General features: G+C 41.6%; 1 protein-coding gene across 1 annotated transcript; it reads left to right on the top strand.

Annotated features, from left to right (window-relative positions):
- The first annotated feature begins 186 nt into the window (after nt 1-186).
- rpl7 (ribosomal protein L7) lies at nt 187-14,895 on the top strand. Its single transcript, XM_083656005.1, has 7 exons — nt 187-213; nt 726-825; nt 1,235-1,401; nt 1,619-1,756; nt 2,705-2,814; nt 14,107-14,320; nt 14,860-14,895. Exons 1-6 carry the CDS (start codon nt 200-202, stop codon nt 14,313-14,315), a joined length of 738 nt encoding a protein of 245 aa, XP_083512131.1. The 5' UTR covers nt 187-199; the 3' UTR covers nt 14,316-14,320; nt 14,860-14,895.
- Nucleotides 14,896-23,216: the final 8,321 nt, after the last annotated feature.

Below are 23,216 nucleotides of genomic sequence, written 5' to 3'. Positions count from 1 at the left end.
ATGCCTCCTTTCATCACGAACAGAACGACATTCGCTGTGTTCGGACAGTCCGGACTCGGAGTTTTTCTTGGTTGGTTTGGCGGCCTGTTGCGAAATTGCGAAGAACTGGCAATTCAGGCAGCCCGACAGTCAGCCCGCGGGGTCCTAAATGTTTTAACACGCACATGCGCAGAGGAATTTTCCTCTTTCTCGGTGGACAATGGCGGATGCAGAGTGAGTGTTTACTGCCCTGCTAAAATCTAAGTCCATCTCGTATTAAAACAACCATTGATGTTGATTTTTCATCCTGGGTCGTTTGTTTAGTTCGCATACATCTCAAAACTATTAGTATTGTTAATGATTTAGATATTTTTTAGGGTTATTATGGCCACCTACCGATGACTACATGTCTATCTGACTAGTCCCCATGCACACGAAAACTAGCTCACCTCGGTAGCTACGACGAGGACAAATTCTCAGATTTGACATTTAGAATTAAAACTCCGTAGTGTTTTCAGTTAGCCACGAACGCATCTTAGTCACTTTGGCTAACTGTACAGAAGGCTAACTACCTGACCCGGAGTCTGCTAACGATGGGCTAGCTGGCGAGATAGCCGCTACTAGCTTCAACTATGTTGCCGGTATTCAACGTGGCGAGTTGTGAGAGCACGGAGTCACTGCAGGTGTTGTTAGCAGTAACGTTACCTTTGTGTTTCAAACAAATGAATGCCATGTTTATCTCTCAGAAAAAAGGTGCCGGCGGTCCCTGAGAGCCTTTTAAAAAGGCGAAAGGCCTTCGCCATCATGAAGGCCATGCGCATCAAGAAGATGCTGGCTGAGAAAAAGGTAAGTGACAAGCGTGCTGCTCGTACTGCTGCTGGGTACATCAGTTAACTATCAGGCACCGACTCTTGACTCAAGTGGCTGTTGGTTGTAATGTAGGCCTGCTACGCTGGAATGTGGTTAATGATGCTCAACTTTTTTCCCCATCTTATCGACCATGGTGAATACTGTCTGAAAATAAGCCAATTTTGTCTGAAACTACATTCCACTTGGCTAAGAAGTACTATGCAATGTGCAGTACTTGATATTTTGCGTTATAAGTTACTTTATCTGGAGAAGATGTTAGTTTACATTGTATGCAACAACATAGAAATGAGTAATGTTAAAATTTGTGTTTACTTCTTGTTTACTAGATGTCACCAGATTCACATACGCTTGTACTGACTTGAGCACTTATCTGTTTCATTACCAGACTCGCAAAGTGACCAGGAAACTGATCTACAAGAGGGCTGAGAAGTACCACAAGGAGTACAGGCAGATGTACAGGCGTGAGATCCGCCTGGCTCGTACCGCCCGCAAAGTGGGAAACTTCTATGTGCCAGCCGAGCCAAAACTGGCCTTTGTTGTCAGGATCAGAGGGTGAGTGTCTCACTTTTGCGAGAAACAACCTTGTCCGTTTGTCTACAGATCATGTGTGGTTTAATGATGAACAATCTTTCCCCGACTTATCGACTATGCCGATTCATTTTTGAAATAAGCCAATTTTTTCTGAAGCCACAACCAACAATTGCCACTAAAATAGCTGTATACCATGATGCAAGATCACATGCTAATCATAAACCCGTTTGTCTCCCAGTATCAACGGTGTCAGCCCCAAGGTCCGCAAAGTTCTGCAGCTGCTCCGTCTGCGCCAGATCTTTAATGGTGTGTTCGTCAAGTTGAACAAGGCTTCGATCAACATGCTGAGGATTGCTGAGCCTTACATCGCTTGGGGGTAAGGCTGATGTCACGTTTAGTTGAATATAAATGGATGAAATGTGTACTGACTGGAGACATTTCATCAAAAGTGTGCATGGTGTTGCACTGTCGAGGGTTTATGAGAATCACTCATATTGGCTCCTGGTAGCACTGCTGGCACACATGTCATGCTGGAATGTGGTTAATGATGCACAACTTTTTTCCCCATCTTATCGACCATGGTGAATACTGTCTGAAAATAAGCCAATTTTGTCTGAAACCACATTCCACTTGGCTAAGAAGTACTATGCAATGTGCAGTACTTGAGATTTCCATTGTATGAAGTTACTTGATCTGGAGAGGATGTTAGTCTGCATTTGGATGCAAAAAAAATATTGAAATGAGTGGTATTCACATTTGTGATTTCATAATACAGGGTTTGTACAAAATCCCTTGAAACTTTGGAAAATGCTTAATTTTCACAAGTTTTTAAGGTTTTCAGAATATGCTTGAGTTGAACTCAAATATACTACTTACATAATCTGGTGTTTCATCTACACAATCACACATGTAAACAAACATCTTTTAATATTCGAATGTATCATTCAGAGCTAGGTAAGTCCTCTGTTGATGCTATGGAAATTGGTGAGCATTACATAATTGTGATCAAAACATACAATCAAAGTTAATGTTATAAACTGACAATATCATTTTTTACATTGATTGCTGTGGCTATAAAGGAATACTATAAACTATTTTTCCCAACTCTTGAAAGCTGTACGAACCCTGCATATAGATAATGATTTATGCAGCATAATGTGTCCACTAATGTCACAAGGATAGTTTGTAAAAAGCTTTTTGAGTTTGAATTAATATTGCACCCCTATATCGGCAAAGCTTCCTGTCTTAATGTTAACTGCATTGCTCTGAGCTATTGTGATTACAGCTGATTTTCAAACTTTTTTTTAAACGTGGTTTCCCTCAGATACCCCAACCTGAAGTCTGTGCGTGAGCTGATCTACAAACGTGGCCACGGCAGGATGAGGAAGCAGCGCATTGCCCTCACAGACAACGCTCTGGTGGAGAAGGCCCTTGGTATGGACACATTTTTCCAAACAAATTTTAATGGGATTACAAAATGCCTCACAAAGATGTTTACATTACTTTTTAGAATAGATGTAGTGAAAACGGTGTAGGTGCCTGGCATCACGTTAACACATTTAACATGTCAAAGAATGTGTTCCAAAATGGTTGCTCACTTGTACTTTATTACCAGTAAGATTCACTTTTATGTGCTATTATTCCCCAAGGGGATATTGGGGCTGTTAGTGAGGTGCAACCTTTCAACCAGTTTTAAGTCTCAGGCAGAATCGAGATTCCATTTTTTGCTGTAAGCATGATCTACTGTATCAGCAGAATCAAAACAGTTAGTCTGTTAGACAAAGACAATCATTGATATGAAATGCCTTCAGACAATGACTGCTATATGTGGTTAATGATGCACATCTTTTTTCCCCGTCTTATCGACTTTGGTGAAAAACACTGAAAAATAAGCCAATTGTGTCTGAAACCACATGCCAGTCAAGCAATTTGAGACGTTTTTCCCACCAGGAGTGCATTGTTTACCAATAAGCACTGTCCTGCTTGGATCACCAGACGTCACCAGGTGTGACACAACAATTGTGCAATGTGTGCCAAAAGGTCTAGACTAGAGCACACTCTGTGCCATGGATTGCCAAGAATATGCCTGTTTTCATTCCAACCAAACATGACGCCAGGTTGTTGCACTGATGAGTTCCTCCTTTCTGCTTGAAGGTGTGCTTTTAGCGATGTCCCCTATAGTTGGGCCGGTGGAAAACTTTTCAAACCAGGTTGATATGCGCAACACCGCACCGGGCCGATATAGTGAATTTTACCACTAGGACGCCTTTTCCATAACGTTACAAATGTGCTGGACTGGCGCGGCGCGGGAGCACGGCTGGGAGCATTTCCATTAAAACAGGGTCCTGCGCACTTTGGCCCCGCTCTGTAGGGTCCATCTCAGGCGTGGCATGGCACAGCTTGGCAGATTCTTGGTAGAAGAATCTGATGATCGAAAAGTTATTATTTTGTTTAATAAACCTTTATTTGCAAGTGGAGACGGTATGCGTGAGTTCTCTTTTTTGCATTTACTCGGGTTTTCCCTTCTGTCGACTTTAGGTGTGCAGAAGTTTTGCTCCTACAGCTTGGCATGCTAAAAGTTGTAATGGAAACGGAAATCGCCGTGGCGTGGCCACAAGTGCCAGTGGAAAAGGTCTACAGGTATCAGACTCAGCAGCCATGCCTGAGTGGAAGAACATAAAAGAACGAGAGACTGAGTGGAAGAACATGAAAGAACATGAGAGCCCATCAATGAGTGTAGCGACTCTAAATAACAAGAGTGTTTTTCCCCTGCAGTGTTTATGTTGCCTTGTCCGTTTATCAGCCCACCTCTATCGTCTACGGTACTTTGAATCTGAAATGTATGCTGCGATGTTGGTGCAGTTTAAATTTCTAAACTCTGCAGTCTTGTCACCCAAAAAAACACGTGAACTTTCATCGGATCGTACTGCCTCAAATATCAGATTAAGAAGAGATGAAAAAATACGCGTTGCACGACTAAGAACAATCTAAATGTTTTGCTAAAAAGTTTGATGGAGCGAAAAGTAGTTAAAATAGTTAATGTACCATTTTTCTTTTTCATATAAACTCATTGGCAGCAGAGCTTTTCACCCTGGTCAAGGAAGCACAGGTCGGTGTGCCGGTCTCTCACGGTCACCATATGTGGAACAGGGAATATTGATCTTTTGTGTGTGTGTGTGTGTGTGGTGAAAACCTTGTTGCACTAAAGACTGAATGAATGAGCTTTATTTGTCACCGTTACAAAAACAAGTTAAGAACAACGAAATTGAAGCAATCCCCTAGGTGCGTTAGACAAGACAATACAATAAGTCAAGGTAATAAAGACAAGGTATTAAAAAGTAATGAGGTAATAAGGATAAGTGTTCGGTGTGTAAAAGTAAAAAAGTTTCAAGTTTGTTTCGTGTACACTCTTGTACACTATACATTCGAGACGGTCATTCCACACCACATGCTGGCTCTTTTTGAGGAGTTTGTAGCATTATATTGGTCATTGCTGCAAAATAGTCTTATAAAAGTGCCTTTTACTTAAAATTTACAAAATCCTCTTCAGAGAGGGTCCAAGGTCTAACCACCATGATCCCTCCAAATCCTGAGGGATACACTGCTGTGTGCATGTGTGAGTGAGTGAGCATGTTACTGTTATAAATATACTTTATTTTTTCAAATTTAAATAAACCTTGCCTTTGGGTTAGTCACTCAATTTGTTCTCAAGCGTTATTCCCTCCTGGCCTATCAGAATTATGTTGTACTGAATATTGATACAGTGCTCCATATAATTTATGGCAAACTAACGGCCGGGACACGCATCTTGCGTCTGTTGTGCGTCTGCGTCGCGTTACCTGTTGATTTTCATTTCGGCGCCCATGTTAACAGGTTACAGCAGCCACACCACCGGCATGAGACGCGCATCTCAGGCGCGTGTCTTGCGAGGCATGAGACGCGCGTCATCTAGAGAATAGAAGCGACGCCTATTTTTTCTCCTTACCATGCGCTACACAAATAGACATTAAAATTATATTTTACCGACACACAACTGTACGAGACAGCAGAGGAGGCGACCGCTGACATGGCCGACAGGGGATACGATGTCAGAGTTATCACAGCGAAAGAGAGCCTGGCCGAGCAGTTGGCGCACACCGCCTGGGAAACAGTGGAGTCGACAACGCAGAGCCGAACGGGGAGGGAGAAGGAACGAGAGCGAGATAAAAGCATCAAGGACAGGCTGCGCGTCTACAGGAGGCGGGACACTTCCCCGCGAGGAAAAGGAAAGAGATTAATAACTTTTCATAAAGTTGGTAAGATAAGCAGTCTATAAAGATGGATAAGGCGAGACGACTTTATAGCATATAGTATATTTTTCCCATTTTTGGTTACTTTTTTGCATTCATTTCCCCCGATATAAAGTGAGAAAATGTATACGGGAGGATTAATCAGAGACCTTTTACCTGTGTAATGGACAGTGACTGTTTTGGGTTAGGCAAGGAGGGCCCTCATCCTAGGAGAGGTTCTCCCTCATAGCTAGTTCATACTAGCCCAGTCCAGGGTCAGCTAGAGACCCCAGCCTTGGAACCACACCTTGTTCACGTTATGTTCTTATATGTTGTTTTGTCGTTTATTCAGGGAGTAAAGATACCAAGTTTTATTTTGCTTATTATAATGACACATTTACAATCAATGGTCCATGGCCACAGATAAGTTAAATTTTATTTCCTTTAATGTAAATGGAATGTTGAACCCAATCAAACGCAGTAAAATTCTATCTAAAATGAGGAAGGAACAAGCTCAAATAGTATATTTGCAAGAAACGCACCTGGATGATAACGAACATGTAAAACTTAAAAGAATGGGTTTCACTAATGTGTTTTTCTCTTCATATAAATCAGGACATCGTAGAGGAACTATAATTCTCATATCACGCAAGGTAAACTTTGAAAAGGTATTTGAAATGGGAGATAAGGAGGGTAGATTCATCTTGGTGAGGGGGAAGATAGATGGGAATCCAATTACCCTCTTGAATATATATGCACCCCCAGGAAGTGATTTTGTTTTTTTTTTCAAAAAATGTGTAATATAATGGTAACAGAGACAAGAGGTTTCCTTGTATGTGGAGGGGACCTGAATTTACATTTACAACCAAGATTAGACTCCTCTAGTAAAAAAACCAATGTCACAAAATCTCTATACAGAAAAGTGAATACACTTTTTGAGGAAACTGGTCTAATTGATGTATGGAGAGACTCTTTCCCTAACAGAAGGGACTACACCCACTATTCTGCCCCTCACTCTGTGTATATACAAGAATAGATTATTTCATAACATTTGGAAGAGATAAAGATAAGATAACTAGTTGTGGAATTGGGACAATAGATATTAGCGACCACGCCCCTATATATCTCACTGTTGACCTTAATTTGAGACCAAAAAACAATACATGGAAACTGAACTCTGGCCTTCTAAATGATCCACATTTCAAGGAACAGATCAAAAAAGAAATCAAGACGTACTTGGAGCTCAATGATAATGCAGAGACCTCGCCTCCCATTTTGTGGGACGCTTTAAAGGCTGTTCTAAGAGGGAAAATTATAGCAATATCCTCATATAAGAAAAAGTTAAGGGACAGCAGATTAAATTATCTACAAAACAAACTAAAGGAACTAGAAAAGAAACATAAATTAAATTTGGCACAGGACATACTAGAAGAAATTAAAACAATTAGGAATGAAGTTAATGACATAGCCACACAGGAAATTAAGAAAAACCTGATGTATCTTAAACAGAGATATTACGAAAGTGGATCTAAATCGATGAAAATATTAGCATGGAAACTAAAAAAAAAGGAAGCAGAAAATACAATTCATAGAATTAGACACCCAAAAACACAAACAATTAAGACTAAACTGAGTGATATTTTGGAGGCCTTTGAAGCGTTCTACAAAACATTGTATTCTGAAGTTCCAGGAGAGTGCTTGACTCAGATTGATGCTTTCCTGAATTCCCTAGACTTACCGACTTTAAATGAAGAACAAAACAAAGATGATCGCTAGCATAATTGAAAAGGAACTGAATGCTGCGATTAGCAGGCTTAAGTCAAATAAATCACCGGGATCGGATGGATATATATCAGAATGGTATAAAGAATTCAGAGAGGAATTAATGCCTGTTATGCTTTCCACATTGAATTGGGTTTTAAAAGAGGCACAGACACCGCCTAGCTGGAAGGAGGCAATAATCTCAGCCATACCGAAAGAAGGCAAGGACAAGATGGAATGTGGATCGTTTAGACCGATATCGGTTCTTAACATAGATTATAGACTGTTTACTTCCATTATGTCCAAACGATTAGAGGAGTTCCTACCAATACGGATACACAATGACCAGACAGGCTTCATACAACAACGTGAAACACAAGACAACATACGAAGGACACTACACATTATGGACCATATTAAAAAAAATAAGGTTGAGGCATTAGTTATATGTGTGGACGCCGAGAAGGCATTTGATTCGGTGAGGTGGAGTTTTCTATATAGAGTGTTACATCGATTTGGCCTACATGAATCAATTATTAAGACCATACAAGCATTGTATGGAAATCCCACAGCTAGAATTAAAATTAATGGATATTTATCTAATAGTCTTACACTAAGAAGAGGTTCAAGACAAGGATGCGCTTGGTCTCCATTACTCTTCGCTTTATACCTCGAACCATTAGCCCAGTATATAAGACAAAATAAAGAGATCAAAGGAATTATGATTAAAGGGATAGAACATAAATTGGCCTGTTATGCAGACGACATTTTGATTTTTCTGGGGCAACCAACAAACTCATTACCTGAGTTAATGAAAGCAATGAAACAGTATGGTCAATTATCAGGATATAAAATTAATATAGGCAAAACACAATCACTAGCATATAACTATAACCCACCAGAAATAATTGTAAGTAAATACCCCTTGACATGGCAAACAGAATCATTGAAATATTTGGGCATACATTTACCAAAAGATTTAACCAAACTATCAGAATACAACTACCTACCCTTAAATAAAAAAATCAAAGAGGATATAACAAGGTGGAACCTAATTCCTTGTTTTAGTCTTAGTTCAAGAATCGAATCCATCAAAATGAATACATTACCCAGACTGCTCTATTTATTCCAGACCCTACCGATAGAAGTTAGCCAAAATCAATTCAATGAGTGGGACAAAATGCTGTCAAGATATATATGGCAAGGCAAAAGACCTAGGGTTCGCCTTAAAACCTTGCAACTAAGCAAAGAAAAAGGGGGATGGGGTTTACCAATTCTTAGGGACTACTACTAGGGATTGGTATCGAGTTTCGATACTTACTTGGCACCGAAATGGAAACATCGATACTAAGGGGTATCGAAGCCTCCCTTGTCAATCGATACCAATTTTCGATACCAAAACAAAACAGCGTCATTGAGCCTATAAGCATGCGACATGCTTGCACGCCGCGCTCTAATACGGCTGGTGATTGGCTGTCATGTAGAGGCATGCAGGAAACGTTACGCCCACTTTAGCCGGTGTGTTTGTTGTGACTGTGAGCCAGGCGTGCGGTGCGGATATAGTATACAAGAAGTTAGCCACTCAAGCTACTCCTATCCTGGAGTACCATATGGCGAAGATGATGAAAAGCAGGAAAAGAAACAGAAACAATACGGACTGGTTTCCACAGATAAGAGAAATAATTGAGAGGTGGGTCAGCTTACCGCAAGTTAGCGGTTATCAGATCCCTCAGTCTGACAAATCCATGCATCTGGCTGTGAGTTGTAGCTAGCAGATCGTTTAATTAATTGCCGCCGTAACGTTATGCGCAAGCGGCATTGTGTATTTTTAGCAACTCGTTAACAAACGCTGATGTCATGATAGTTTGTTGAATGTAAATGCGATTCATTTATATTGATTGGCTAGTCAGTGAATGCGTGAAGTGGAGCTGTCTCGTCAGATTTGACAAGAATGACGTTCTGTTGCAGCAGTGAGCATTAAACACTGATCTGCAACACTAGCGTTAATGTTTAATTAATTAGCGTTAACGTTATGTGCAAACGTTATCGCCCATTATGTATTTTTAGCAACTCGTTAACAAACGCTGATGTCATGATAGTTTGTTGAATATAAATGGGATTCACTTTGTGCCATTGGCTATATTGATAGGCTAGTCAATGCTCAACTAGTCTTCCATGCATGAAGTGGATCCATCTCATCAGTTTGGGCAAGAATAGAGTTCTGTTGCATCAGTGAGCATTAAACCCTGATTTGCAACTCTCTGTTTTGCACTGAAAAAACTATTCCACTGATTTATTTGTTTTACATTTCTTTCCTTTGTAGTACTTCCAATATTTTTTGTAGGGATGGCAATACGTTTAGAGAACTTAAAGTTATGTTAAATACAGTAGGTTTTATTTTTTTCTGCTGTAAAACTTAAGATGGGGGGAAAACTAAAGATTTGTAAAATAATTTCAATGTGTAATGCTGTTTTATTTTTGTTAAAATGGATTTTTCTAAAAATTGGTATCGAAAAAAGTATCGTTCAGGAACCGGTATCGAAATCCAAGTATCGAAACGGTATCGGTATCGAAAAATTTTGAACGATACCCATCCCTAACTACTACTATGCAGCACAGATGAGAGCCATGATATGTTGGTGTAACCCCTCATACTCGGCTCAATGGAAAAGCATTGAGGAGAAGGTATCTTCCATTCCCCTACAGGCAATCCTGGCAGATAACCTACAAAGCAATATGGTAAACGCAATTGACAACCCATGGGTAAGACTCACTCTCAAAGTGTGGAAAACAGTGATAAAAGAATATAAACTAGAGAAAGGTATTATTATTCTCAAATGGTGTGCATATGATTCTGACTTTACTCCGAACAAATTTGGTTCCAGATTTAAAGATTGGGCCGATAAAGGAATAACAGCAATGTGTGGGGTAATGGAAGAAGGATCATTTCCCAGCTTTGAACAGCTTAAAGAGAAATACTTGCTAGAAAATCAAGACTTCTATCGATATCTCCAATTGCGACATTATTTTGAAAAGAAGATAAAAAATTTAAACGAAGCAAACACAGGCATATTAGAACTTTTTAGAAAAGCGTACAATTCGGATATGAGTAGTAAAACTATATCTTGCATATATAGGTCCTTGTTAAGTCTGAAAGGACATTCTACCTCATATATAAGAGAAAAATGGGAAAATGAAGGAGGAATGGCTATATCTGAGGAAGAATGGACAACAATGTGGGGATATCAATGGAAGTCTACTAGATCACAAATATGGAGGGAATTCACATGGAAATGCATCATTAGATATTTTATTACACCATCTCAGAAAGCTCACTATGATAATAACTCATCTTCTTGCTGGAGAAACTGTGGAAGTCAAATAGCACATCACTATCATGTCTTTTGGGACTGCCCTGTTATCATGGATTATTGGAAACAGATTCACGAAGCTATACAGGATGTTTTCGAATGTGTAATACCCCTAGATAGTAAAACAATGTATTTCGGTATATCGGAAGACTGGTTGAAAGAAGACAGATATTTGATTAACTCATTCACCGCCAATGACGTCTTTGACGTGTTATCAGAAATAGCCCTCCCCGCCAATGACGTGTTTGACGTGTTTTTGTTTTTATGAGTGCAGCGCATAGTTGAAACACTTAACCAGCCTGTGACATAGTTTCGGGTCCCTAACCTCAAAGTCAAGCCGACAGCACGTTATCAAACACATACCGCAGCTGTTGTTTGAAATTAGGAAGAAGGTGGAAAGGAGGAGAAACGCGCTTCCTTGTTGCAGAGGAGAAACGCCATTGAAATGCCCCCTCGCCGCGCTGCAGAGCTGATCGACTTGCTGCAGAGCAGCGGACATCGAAACCGCGGTAGTCAAACCCGTGACCAACATGATCGATCCTGGTCCCTGGACCCCGTTCCTATGTGCCAGCCTTGCTGCAGGGCGAACCTGGATTGCCTAGTCAAACCCGTGACGAACATGATCGATCCGGTTCCAGCAGCGCCTGGTCCCAAAGCCAAGCCGCGGACCCGTTCCTGTGTGTGTCGCAGCATTCGTCCCAGCGAGAGGAGGGAAACGAGCAGCAGAGGAGGCAAAACGCTGATGGGGAAGGAGGGGGAAGGAGGTGCGATCTAGCAGCAGCTGTGGAGAGAACTCTCTCTCTCTCTGTGTGTGTGCGTGTGCGTGTCTGTGTCTGTCTGTCTGTCTGTCTGTCTGTGTGTCTGTCTGTACACTCACTCACACTGAGCAAACTGTATTGTTGAATGTAAAAAAAGCACTTCATATATATTTATTTTTGTTTTGTCATTTGTGTCATAATGAATAATATTTACATGTCTGATGTCAATACAGTTCAAAATAAAAGAATTGAGAGCGAGTTCTGCCTGATATTGTGTGCTGTGTACATAAATGCCATTTTCTGCTATTTCTTTTCTCAAAAAGACCTTTTGGGTGAAAACAGGGTGTATATAAATGGCTGTAAGTAGAGTACAGAACATGCTAAAAGCTCACTTTTTTTTCCCTGGTGAGCCCAGAGACGTACATCTTCATTTTGAGGTATTGCAAATCACTCTGGTGCTAATAGATAATTTACTGTGGGTCTTGAAAGATGACCAACAATTATGAAAATCTTTGGCCTGTGCTAAATATTGGCAGTCCTAAACTGGCCCTGAATGAGTTAATATATTGCTGGTAGCTGGTAAAAAAAGCTCTCACCAGGAAGTGGCTATCACAGGAAAGCCCTAAAGTGAAAGAATGGATGAATATTACGATGGATATACGGTACTGTAAATTCCGGACTATAAGCCGCACCGGTGTATAAGCCGCACCTGCAAAGTTGACTATTTTTTTCTTATATAAGCCGCACCGGACTATAAGCCGCGGGTGTTTTAATGTTTTTTTTTTTTTTTTTTTTTTTTTTGTGTTTTAATGTTTAATTACCATATGTAAGGGTTCATGCACAGAGGGGATTGTCGGGAAAGAGATGGCTGTTTGAGGAAGCTCCCATTTATTAACATTTCAACAAAACAACATAACACAACACCACCTGTGTTGTTTTTTACAGTGCACACAGTGTCATACAGTGTCATACAGTGTGGTGAAAAGAGGGCAAGAGAGGAAATTAAAACAGAAGTGGATTTATAGTTAGAAAGAGTGCTAAAAAAGAGAGATTTTTTTTTTTTTTTTTTTAATCCATAGATAAGCCGCACCGTTATATAAGCCGCAGGGGCCAAAAAAGGCCAAAAAACGGGAAAAAAGGTGCGGCTTATAGTCCGGAATTTACGGTATATAAGATGGAAAGACTAACTGCTGTTATCAATCATAAAGTAGAACAATTTACCTCAAGATGGGAATGCTGGGTTCAATATATAACACCCATTAGGCCAGATTTTATTTTTTTGGATCCAAGATGAATGTATAATGAAAAGTCGACTCCCTGCTCTATATGTTTTGTTTTTTGTTTTTGTTTGTTTTGTTGCGGCTGTTGTGGTTTTGTCTTTTCTTTTATTTGTCTATAAAAAAAAAAAAAAATCTATGGCAGTACATATATACAATGTAAGAATGTATAATAATCTGTCAATAAAAAGTAAAAATAAATATATATATATATTTTACAGGGTCAGCCACAGCCAATCAAGGCTCGTTTTGATTTGAGACGGGAGGATGAGCTCACAGCTGCAGTTCTCCTGCCCTCTGAAAACCACATAGAGTACATAGGCTACAACGTGGCTTCGTTCCTCCCCTCCCCACACACACACGCAAATCAATACTGCTTCGATTATGAAGTGAGCCCAAGCGATCTTCAGTGAATCATCATTGTATTGTTTAGCGTATAGCAAATTTAATAAAAGGTAAACTCTATAGGAAGAGAGTTGGCAGCGCAGCAGCTGCAACGCAGCAGCTGCAACGCAGCAGCCACACTGCCTGTGTGGATGCCGCGGCCGTGCCAGCCGCGACGCACACGCACTAGGTAGGTAGACGCAAGATGTGTGTTCCGGCCGTGAGACTTTAGTTTTGAAATTTCAAACTCAATGTATAGTAAGTGTTAAAGGTGTGTCGCTGATGTGACCGGTTACACAATCGGCACACAACTGTGCTGGTTGTCTGCAGCGCTGCTTGAACGCTTGTTTGTTTCACAGTGGTGGTTGTATCCAACACCTGTTGTGTTGTGTTATGATGCCTTACTTTGGCCTAGATGCCATTTTGACATGGATTGCTCACCAAGATGACTTGACATAACTTTCACCCATCTGGTGTTTGATGTTAACCTTGCGAGGCAGCTGGATTCACACAAAATCATGAGATCACGGTCACATGACCAAATGCCACACTCTAATCTATTGAGCATCCTATGAGGCAGCTACGGGGGTGGGCTTTAAGCTTACGCCAGCCTGTGACGGAGATGGTTCACCTAATCACCCGCCCCTTTGAAACTCTTTCCTGAGCGAGTTCCCAGATGGTGAAACAAACAAATCTGTCTGTGTCAAGTTCGTTAATGTAGGTTGAAACAAATGCTAAGACTTAACAGAGAAGCCCAAGTTAATAAAATCCAATATTGATTATTTGGTAACTGCATTTCATGTCGTGCTTGTCAAAGCTCTCTCATATCTTCTGCTGTTGAGTTTTAATTTGTGTGTACAAGCTGTTCCTCTCTAAATTTTAAGTCCTGTCGCCTTCCCTCCCGCAGGCAAATATGGCATCATCTGTGTGGAAGACCTCATCCATGAGATTTACACAGTTGGGAAGAACTTCAAGCCTGCCAACAACTTCCTGTGGCCCTTCAAGCTGTCGTCCCCCCGCGGCGGCATGAACAAGAAGACCACGCACTTTGTGGAGGGCGGAGACGCTGGCAACCGAGAAGATCAAATCAACAGAATGATCAGGAGGATGAACTAAAGACTGTGAGTTCCACCATCCAATGTATGCATGTTCAGCTCTTGAAGTAGCAGCTTCAATTCAGGATGATCAGACGAGTAACACTAGGTCCAATGGTGGCTGATGAGGTGTGGTTAATGATGCTGAATCTTTTTTCCCCATCTTATCGACTATGGTGAAAACAAACTGAAAAATAAGCCAATTATGTCTGAAACCACATCTTAAGCCATTCAATCTCAAACAGGGTCAAAATGAACTGGTTTGTCCACTGGCCAAATGGCTAGTGAATATTTAAACTTTATACCAGCCACTCACTCAGTAGATTACTTTTTGTTTTTTTGGCTGGGGAGTAAAAATCTACCAGCCACTTGTGTATTTTACCAGCATTGGGCTGGTGCTGATTTTGTGCCCTGATCTGAAGTAATTAGTGTTGATAACTCAGATTTAATTTGACTAAAGCAACAATTTGAAGGGCACATTTGACACAGTGATGTCTATCTTGGATGTAATATGTTTAGTTTCTCCGTATCTAATGATTTTTTTTCTTTCTGTTTCCGGTTTTCAGGGGCTTCAAAGTTGTACAATAAAAACATAAAAAGAACATGTCTGTATTTGTGTTATTACTTAATGTGTGATTGTGCCATCTAGCGGACAAAAGTGCCCCGTCGGTGTGTGCATCATATCTTTGACTGGATGGTGAGGTGAGCGATATTTTGTCCCCCATGATGGGGAAGGCATGACCCGCCCATCTCTGCCTCTGATTGCACTTGGCTGCTCTGGGCTTTCCAGGTGAGCCAGAGCCATCTCAAACGAGCCTACGCACTACTTGGAAGTAGTGGTGCGTTTGCTGGACAACAATACTTTTCTATTAATGACTAATTGACTAAGCATTGCAATTAGTTGTTGCTGAGGCTATAACGTTAGTGTGGATCATCTAAGAATGTGTTCGTAATCGTAAGTTAACCCTCATCAGCAAATGCAAAACAACCATTAAATCAACAAGCATGAGATGGCAGCATATAAAATCAAATGTTAAGAGATCATACTTCATACCCTGTAGTTGAACTTGCCATTGCAAACCATATAGCAGTGGCTAACTTGAAATTAACGAAACGTGTGGGATGCAGGCAAATTAAAATCTGAGGAAATATCTGAGAAGCTAGAAACGGCAAACTTACTTTGTAGAGGAAATAAAGAGCATGCTGGACAAAGGAGGTGTAGTAGGTGCAATATTCATAGACCTGAAAAAAGCTTTTGATACAGTCAACCATAATGTACTGCTATCAAAACTTTCCAAACATCTCGACCCATATGATGAAGTGGATGACATCTTACTTAAACAACAGAAAGCACTGTACAAGAATCAATGGTCATACTTCCTCACTTTTAGATTGCTCTACGGTGGTTCCCCAGGGTTCGGTCCTGGGTCCTGTCTTCTTCGGTGTGTACATAAATGACCTCCCCCACATCTGCACAGATGTGAGAGTCCAAATGTACGCGGACGACACGGTCATATATGTACACGCTGACTCCAAGCAGGAAGCTGCATCTGTGCTCACAGTCGCTATGGAAAAGCTAGCTATGTGGCTGAATGATTCCTGCCTGACCTTGAATGTCGCTAAAACAGTGAACATGTATTTCTCTATAAGGCGTATAACACCCCCCCCTCCCGACATCTTTGGTAAGGGTCAGAGGGTGGTGGTTGTCCAGGAGTTTAAATACCTGGGTATTATTTTAGATAGCAACCTCTCCTTTATAAAGCGCATAAAGAAAACTGCAGGGACTGTCAAACGTAATCTTCGGCAATTTAGATTAATTCGAGGTCAGCTGATGCGGCAAAACTACATTCTTTCATTCTATCACATCTGTCTTATTGTGCCGCTACGTGGTCCCAGGCCAATAAAACAACGACGCAGCCGCTCTTTACTCTTCAAGCAAGCGTTGAAGGTCCTGGATAAAAAACCTAACTGCTATCATTACTGTAACATTATCAAGAAATATAACTTTCTAACATTCGAGAATTTCCTGCTGATGGCAAATGTCAGTTTGCTGTATAGGATCTATAGGATGTATAGGGCTGTGGAACACCCTGCCAGCAGTCATTAAAGGCTGCTGTACTTTCAAAGGTTTTAAGTCCTCTGTCAAGAAGTGGCTGAGAGAGGGTCAGTCCTGTGGCCACCTATAGGCATTAGTGTGGTCTCATGTTGTGTTCTGACGACGTGTATTTATTTCTGATCATCTCATGACATTTACCACTATGTGATCTTAGGGGATTGCTATCTACCTATGTGCTATATTTTACTGTGTTGTATATTACTAATAGTAAGTATTCTCATTATTTGTACCATGTATATTGATTGTTTAGACACTAGGAATTTATTTTATTTCTGTATTTGATATGTACTATGTGCGCACAGGACTGTGCACCCAGGGACTACAGATGCAAATTAGCTCATAGCTATCTCTGGTGCAATATGTTTATTGTGTATTGTCCCTGTTCAAATAAATAAAGATAAAGATAGAAAAAGTGACTGATTATAACGGGTGCCTGCTTGACGTTGCACTATGTTGTAGTAGGCTAGGCTATGTGGAGGAGGATGTACATACATGTACCTCTCTGATAGTCACCTATATTATCCCACGTGACAATGTATCATTCCACCTGGCAGGATGATTAGCACTGGTCAGAATGTTTCCCTTCCCTCCAGGGAAGTCAGAGCAGCAGCCCTGCAGCTGGTAGATGCCCAGTGTCTTTCTCAAAACTTCATTATGGCAGTCGGATGCTTGCTGACATGAGGATTTGAACCCAGGTAAAGGACGGTCTCTAGAGTATATTGTATTAAACAATACAATGCACTGACTTGGGCTTCAGCACTTTAACTTGCACTTTATCCAAGATCCACTGGAGGGCGCCTCGGTTTGCCATGGATAATGAGTGACAAGTGGACGACGCTGAAGTTGGCATCAGATTCGCAGCTCCCGATTGGCTAGGAATTTTCCAGTCTACCTTAAAAAGTGGAATAACGCCTCTAGATGAAGTGGTTCAATCATTTTCAAGCTAGTTCATCAACTGGAAAACAGTAGGGGGGAGATAGATCTAATGAGAATACATTATAGAATGAATCCTGCATTTTGTTTGTTTTTACTGTTGTAGCCTATGCTATTCTTTATTGACCTCAAAAAGCTTATCCTATTGGTGTAAACTGCTGGAAAAAAGTTGATTTCACAGTTTTTGCCCATCTAGACCACATAAAACCAGGTCCAGCTCAAAGACCATTTCAATAATTTTTTCAGACCAGTATTTTGTATTTGTATTGTGATACATTACAAGTATTTGTAATTTGTATCAAAATACTTTTTTTATGTATTTTCGCCCATCTCTGCACACACACACACAAATCTGACTTTTGCATTCCAAATAACTTGGATCAAACCAACTCAACACAAACACACACACACACACACACACCTGCCTGTGGTGAGAGAGTCAACATGCTGACTCTTCTCTGAATCTGTGAGATGGTGTGTGTGTGTTTTTCTTTTTTACATTGCAGCACCCTGCAGACAGAGGAGCCCTGTTCTGTTCCACAGGTTGGTACATTTAAATTGTTTAATGAACAGTGTTGGGCAAGTTACTCTCAAAATGTAATATACTACTTATTACTAGTTACTTTCATTTGAAAGTAATAAGTTACTTTACAATATTACTGTGTGTAGAGTAACTCATTACAGTTACTTTACAATATTACTGTCTGTGTAGAGTAACTTGTTACTTATTACACTACTTTTGCATTACTTTCACAAAAACAACAGCAGCAGCAGAATGACATCGCCACCCTGGAACATCCCAAAAAATAATTTCAACTGCCTTGAAGTCAGTGTAAACCACCCAAAATTCTAAATGTTATTCTTTTCCTTTGTTATTGTCATATGTAGTGGTTATATGCATAAAAACACAGTCTGATAAGGAAATGATTGTATCTTTATTTAAATATGTGCTTTGATTAAAAAAATGTTAACTCAATGTGTAACTTGAGTTACTTGACAAAGTAACCGGTATAATATTACTGAAATCCTATAAGTAATAAGTTATATTACTGAGTTACTGCTAAAAGTAATATATTACATGTAATATGTTACTTTTGTAATGAGTTACCCCCAAACTGTTAATGAATGATAGAAAACTGTTAGTAACATTTATAGTCTTATGTCTCAAGACTCAAGTCACAATTGTAATTGCTTGAGACTTGACTTGACTTGGATTCTACTGACTTGGGATTTGGCTTGGTATGGACAGTAAACAGTGTTTCAAGAGCTGCTGCTGCACGGTGGTAGCCTGGGTAAACCCAGCCTCCACATGACCTCTATTATATGTGCTATCAGTCACAAAGAAACTTACGCTAGAGGCATAGCCTGTGACGTCACGTTGAAGGCTGGGTTTACCCAGGCTAGCACGGTGGAGCAATGGTAGTGCCAGTGCCCTGGTTTCCTCCAGATAGGAGCCCCCCGCTAAAAAAAAGAGAAAACAGCCTATTAGTTACAGTTTGAAATGTAAGTCATATGCACAGGGTCATTGCAGGGGACAAATGCAGTTAAGCACCTTTATTTACAAAGGGACAATACATAACTGAAAGAAGTGGAAGTCACTAGTTAGTCATGCCAGCATGTATGGATGTATGAAGACAGCAGTGGTTCTCAAAGTGGTCCTTGAGGGGTTCCCCAGCAAAAATGGAAATAGTTTATTATTGTGCTTGCTGAAAGCAAGGCACAATCTATAATGTCCTCCATACTTATGTGTTTATATCTGCCACAAATTTTGGCGTGTAATAACATTTTTCGCACCACATGACATGCCAGACCTCAAAACGTGCAGCTCATTGATGACAGGCATGATATGACTTTGCTAAGGGATTCGTCAAGCGCTATTCGATTAAATTAGCTGTATCTCAGAAACAATATGACCCAGAGCGACAAAACTTGGTAGGGAGGTTCACAGAGGGGCCTTTTACTATCCATGGAAAAATTACACCAATTGACCTGATGGTGGCGCTATAACAGCCTTCTTTACGTTTTGGTCTATAACTTTTTGAACCATAGGGTCCACAATCAAAATTCTGTTTTCCCTGGATTCCTTGGGTCCTTCCGCATCTACTGATATAGGCCATGCCCATTTCGGTCTGACTAGATTTCCCGCCATTTTGAATTTGGTCCAAAATAAGTGTTTTTTTGCGATTCCTCCTTCGAATTTTGTCCAATTTTCACCAAACCAACACACACATCATGTGTGGACTGTCCTTCGTAAAAGTGTTTTTTTTTTTTTTTTTTTTTAAGAATCGACTTCCAAAGTTCTGTGGGTGGGGCCTATTTCACAAAAATCGCCATAACTCTGACTGGAACGCATTGCCTGATGCTAACCAAACTTGGTACAGATGTGCAAGGATGTACTCTGAACTGATAAAACAAACTTTTTCTAATTTCGCAAATTAAGTACCTGTAGCTCACAAACCATGAGTGACTGTTCCCAAATTGGGTCCACAGGTTCATAGAGTACTCTTCTACTCTGGCCTAAACAATGGCACTGATTGACCTGACGGTGGCGCTATAACAGCCATCTTACGTTTTGGTCCATAACTTTGGAACCGTAGCTCCTACAATCACAATTATTTCACCCCTGGATTCCTTGGCTCCCGCTTCTACTCACATATGCCCCCCCCCCATAACTACTTAGTCCACCCTAGCAACCATCTACAAACGCCCTAGCGACCAGCCGGAATCACCCTAGCAACTAGTTACTACAACCTTGCAACCACCTAGAGACGTCCTAGCTACACATTGCCGATTGGGGCTGCATGGGCAAGGGTGTTGCAAGGGGGCGGGGCATCGTGAGGACAGCAAGCACAATTACATTTTTGTTAGGAATTTTAGCATTCTAGTTTTCACTATAATTCCATCCATAAGTAACACAATGATGGAGGTAGGACTATTTTGGTCATGGGGTTCATACACTTTCTGTAATAAAAGATCTAAAAGCAAAAAATCGTATCAGATGGGGGACCCTGTGACAAAATCTTATCAAATGGGGGTCCGTGGTCTAATTTTTGTCTGTTTAGGGGTCCCTTGACATGAACAAGTTTGAGAACCATTGGTCTACACAGCAACAGAATAAAACAATACCTGCACCCACGAGAGGAGAGCAAGAGCGTCCATAGGAAAGTGGTGATTTTTTTGTATCATTAACCACACCGACCCAGGTGTGACCCATGAAGCTGATGATGACCCCGATCCTGCAACAAAATAGAACAAAACAAAAGACAGGACCTAGTGGAGCAGGGGGTTGTTACAACAGGATGTACTAGGTCTATATCATTCAGTAATATGCTTAGTTCTTCTTAGCAGCTTAGAGCTGCTCGTGAAGAACAGCTCCGGGTGATGGAGTCGTTCTTACAGGCAGCAGAAAGCTCCAGAGTTCTGGTGGAGTTTGGTGTGATCATGTCTCTTCTTATATGTTCATGACACCCCCCCCCCTCCTCAGATGGCATTCACTTTCTTTAGTACCTCTGATCCACTGGGCATTAACGTTACTCAGCTGTATGATGCCAACACCGATGTGTGCCATGCGCTGACTGGATCGTGTACGCCATGTGCCACAACCTCACGGACCTGGTGATGGAGGCTGCAGGTCACAACATCAAAATCATTCAGAGCGGTAAGAGGATCTGTTTGTCTCAGGAAGTTACACACTAAACCCGGTCCGTCGCAGGTCCTTTCTGTGTGGAGTTTGCATGTTCTCCCCATGTTCGTGTGGGTGCTCCGGTTTCCTCCCACCACCAAAAGACATGTATGTTCCTGTCAGTGCCCCTGGCCAAGGCGATGGCAAAAGAACTGGAGTTGGTCCCCGGGTGCTGCACTGCGGCTGCCCACTGCTCCTAGTTCTAGGAAGGTTCCTAGTAGAGGATGGGTCAAATGCATATAACTAACTAACTAACCTTTTTTGTGTTGTAGAAAGGTTGGTTATGGGGTGCAGAACTGTTTCCCCATAGGTGGAGTTTGCCCGAAACATGAAACATGCCTGAAACAAAATCCTTGAATAAAACTAGAAATACCACATTGCGGACCACTGGAACAAACGCCGCAAACATGATCCGGCTACTTTTTCACAAAATTCTGACTGGCTACTCAAAAGTTTGGGGAACTCTCTGATTTAAAATGAGATATACCTCTAAATTGGGCTTCAAATGGCCAAAATCTTCCGCCGTCGCTCATCCGTGGGACCGATGTGATATTCTTTCATGGGGCCCGAAATCCCTGGCTATGCCCCTGCCTGCTCTGGAGGAGCGGAGGGAACGGTGAGAGATTTGGAGCCTGACCATAGGTTGTAAGTACAGAGGGGCTGTCTCGTGTACTGCCCTGTAGGCCCTGTATGTAAGTGAGCAGTCTACATCCATGTCTGTCTAGACTCATACAAGCACAAATACCTTGAAGCCCACAGCGCAGTGGTGTGGCCATTCAGCCTTATGACACTTAAGGCAATGTTTGTGAACATCTCAACAACATTGCTAATGGTTTTCAACATGGAAAATGGTCCTACCCCTACCCCAAAACCATCCACATCTGCCAAACCACTTCCTCTACCCACCCCTCGAACCCCGACTCTCTATGACCTTCCTATCCCTAGCTACGGCCCATTTCCCCTAGACCCACCCCTTCACCATGGTCCTTCCCACCACCCAGAGCCCCCTATCCACTCCCTCTACCCAGTACCCACCCATCGAACCCTGACTCTCTATGACCTTCCTATCCCTAGCTACGGCCCATTTTTCTTTTCCCCATTTCCCCCTACTGATCACGCCCCCTCTCACCACTCACATGCCCCTAGACATTCCCCCAACCCAGTCCTCAAACCCAGACTCTCTATGACCTTTATATCCCTAGCTAGAGCACCTTTTCCCCAGCCCCGCCCCAGACTTTCTCTAGCCACCCCTCGAACCCCGACTCTATAACCTTCCTATTCCTAGCTATGGCCCCTTTTCCCTAGCCCCATCCTTTCCCTCAACATGCCCCTTCCAACCACGCACACCCCCTAGCTACTCCCCCTACACACTCCTCGAATCCAGACTCTCTACAACCTTCCTATCCTTAGCTATGGCCCATTTTCCCTAGCTCCGGCCCTTTTCCTGACCACGCCCCCTCCCACAACTCACAACCCTTAGCCACCCCCTACCCACCCCTCGAATCACAACTCTCTACGACCTTCCCATCCCTAGCAATGGCCCCTTTTACCTAGCCCCGCCCCTTCCTTGATGGAACACAGACATGCGGCCACAGTGACCTTGAACTTTGACCTTTGTTCACCAAAACCTAACCAGTTCATCCTTGAGTCCAAATGGATGTTTGAGCCAAATTTGAAGAAATTTCCTAAGAGAGATCAGGTTAATGAAACGGGAGGTCGTGAGGTCACAGTGACCTTGAACTTTGACCACCAAAATCGAATCAGTTCATCCTTGAGTTCAAATGGATGTTTGAACCAAATTTGAAGAAATTCCCTCAAGGAGTTCCTGAGATATTGCGTTAACGAGCATAAAAAATGGCGGCCGTGAGGTCACAGTGACCTTTGACCATGAAAATCTAATCAGTTAATCCTTTAGTCCAAGTGGACTTTGAGCCAAATTTAGCGGGCAAATTTTTAAAGGTAGAGTGAGAATACTGGTGTCATATGACACTAGAATACCAAAGGCACCCATTGGTACCAACCATGGTATGCTAGCTTGTTACGAAGGGCTCCAAAGGGTGCTCCAAAGTTAGGCTACATTTTGGCGAGGGAAAAACTGGCATTTTCAAAGGGGTCCCTTGACCTCTCAACTGAAGATATCTGAATGAAAATGGGCTCTATGGGTACACATGACTCTCCCCTTTACAGAGATG

This window comes from Poromitra crassiceps (assembly GCF_964638095.1).
Source record: "Poromitra crassiceps genome assembly, chromosome: 2".
NCBI classification, from domain to species: Eukaryota; Metazoa; Chordata; class Actinopteri; order Beryciformes; family Melamphaidae; genus Poromitra; species Poromitra crassiceps.
This window is presented reverse-complemented; position numbering and strand designations above follow the sequence as displayed.

Bases quoted from the DNA above. Each gene is read 5' to 3' on its own strand.
- rpl7 (XM_083656005.1), top strand. The intron at 1,402-1,618 runs GTGAGTGTCTCA...TTTGTCTCCCAG, and splicing joins TTTGTTGTCAGGATCAGAGG to TATCAACGGTGTCAGCCCCA. The intron at 2,815-14,106 runs GTATGGACACAT...TCCCTCCCGCAG, and splicing joins TCTGGTGGAGAAGGCCCTTG to GCAAATATGGCATCATCTGT.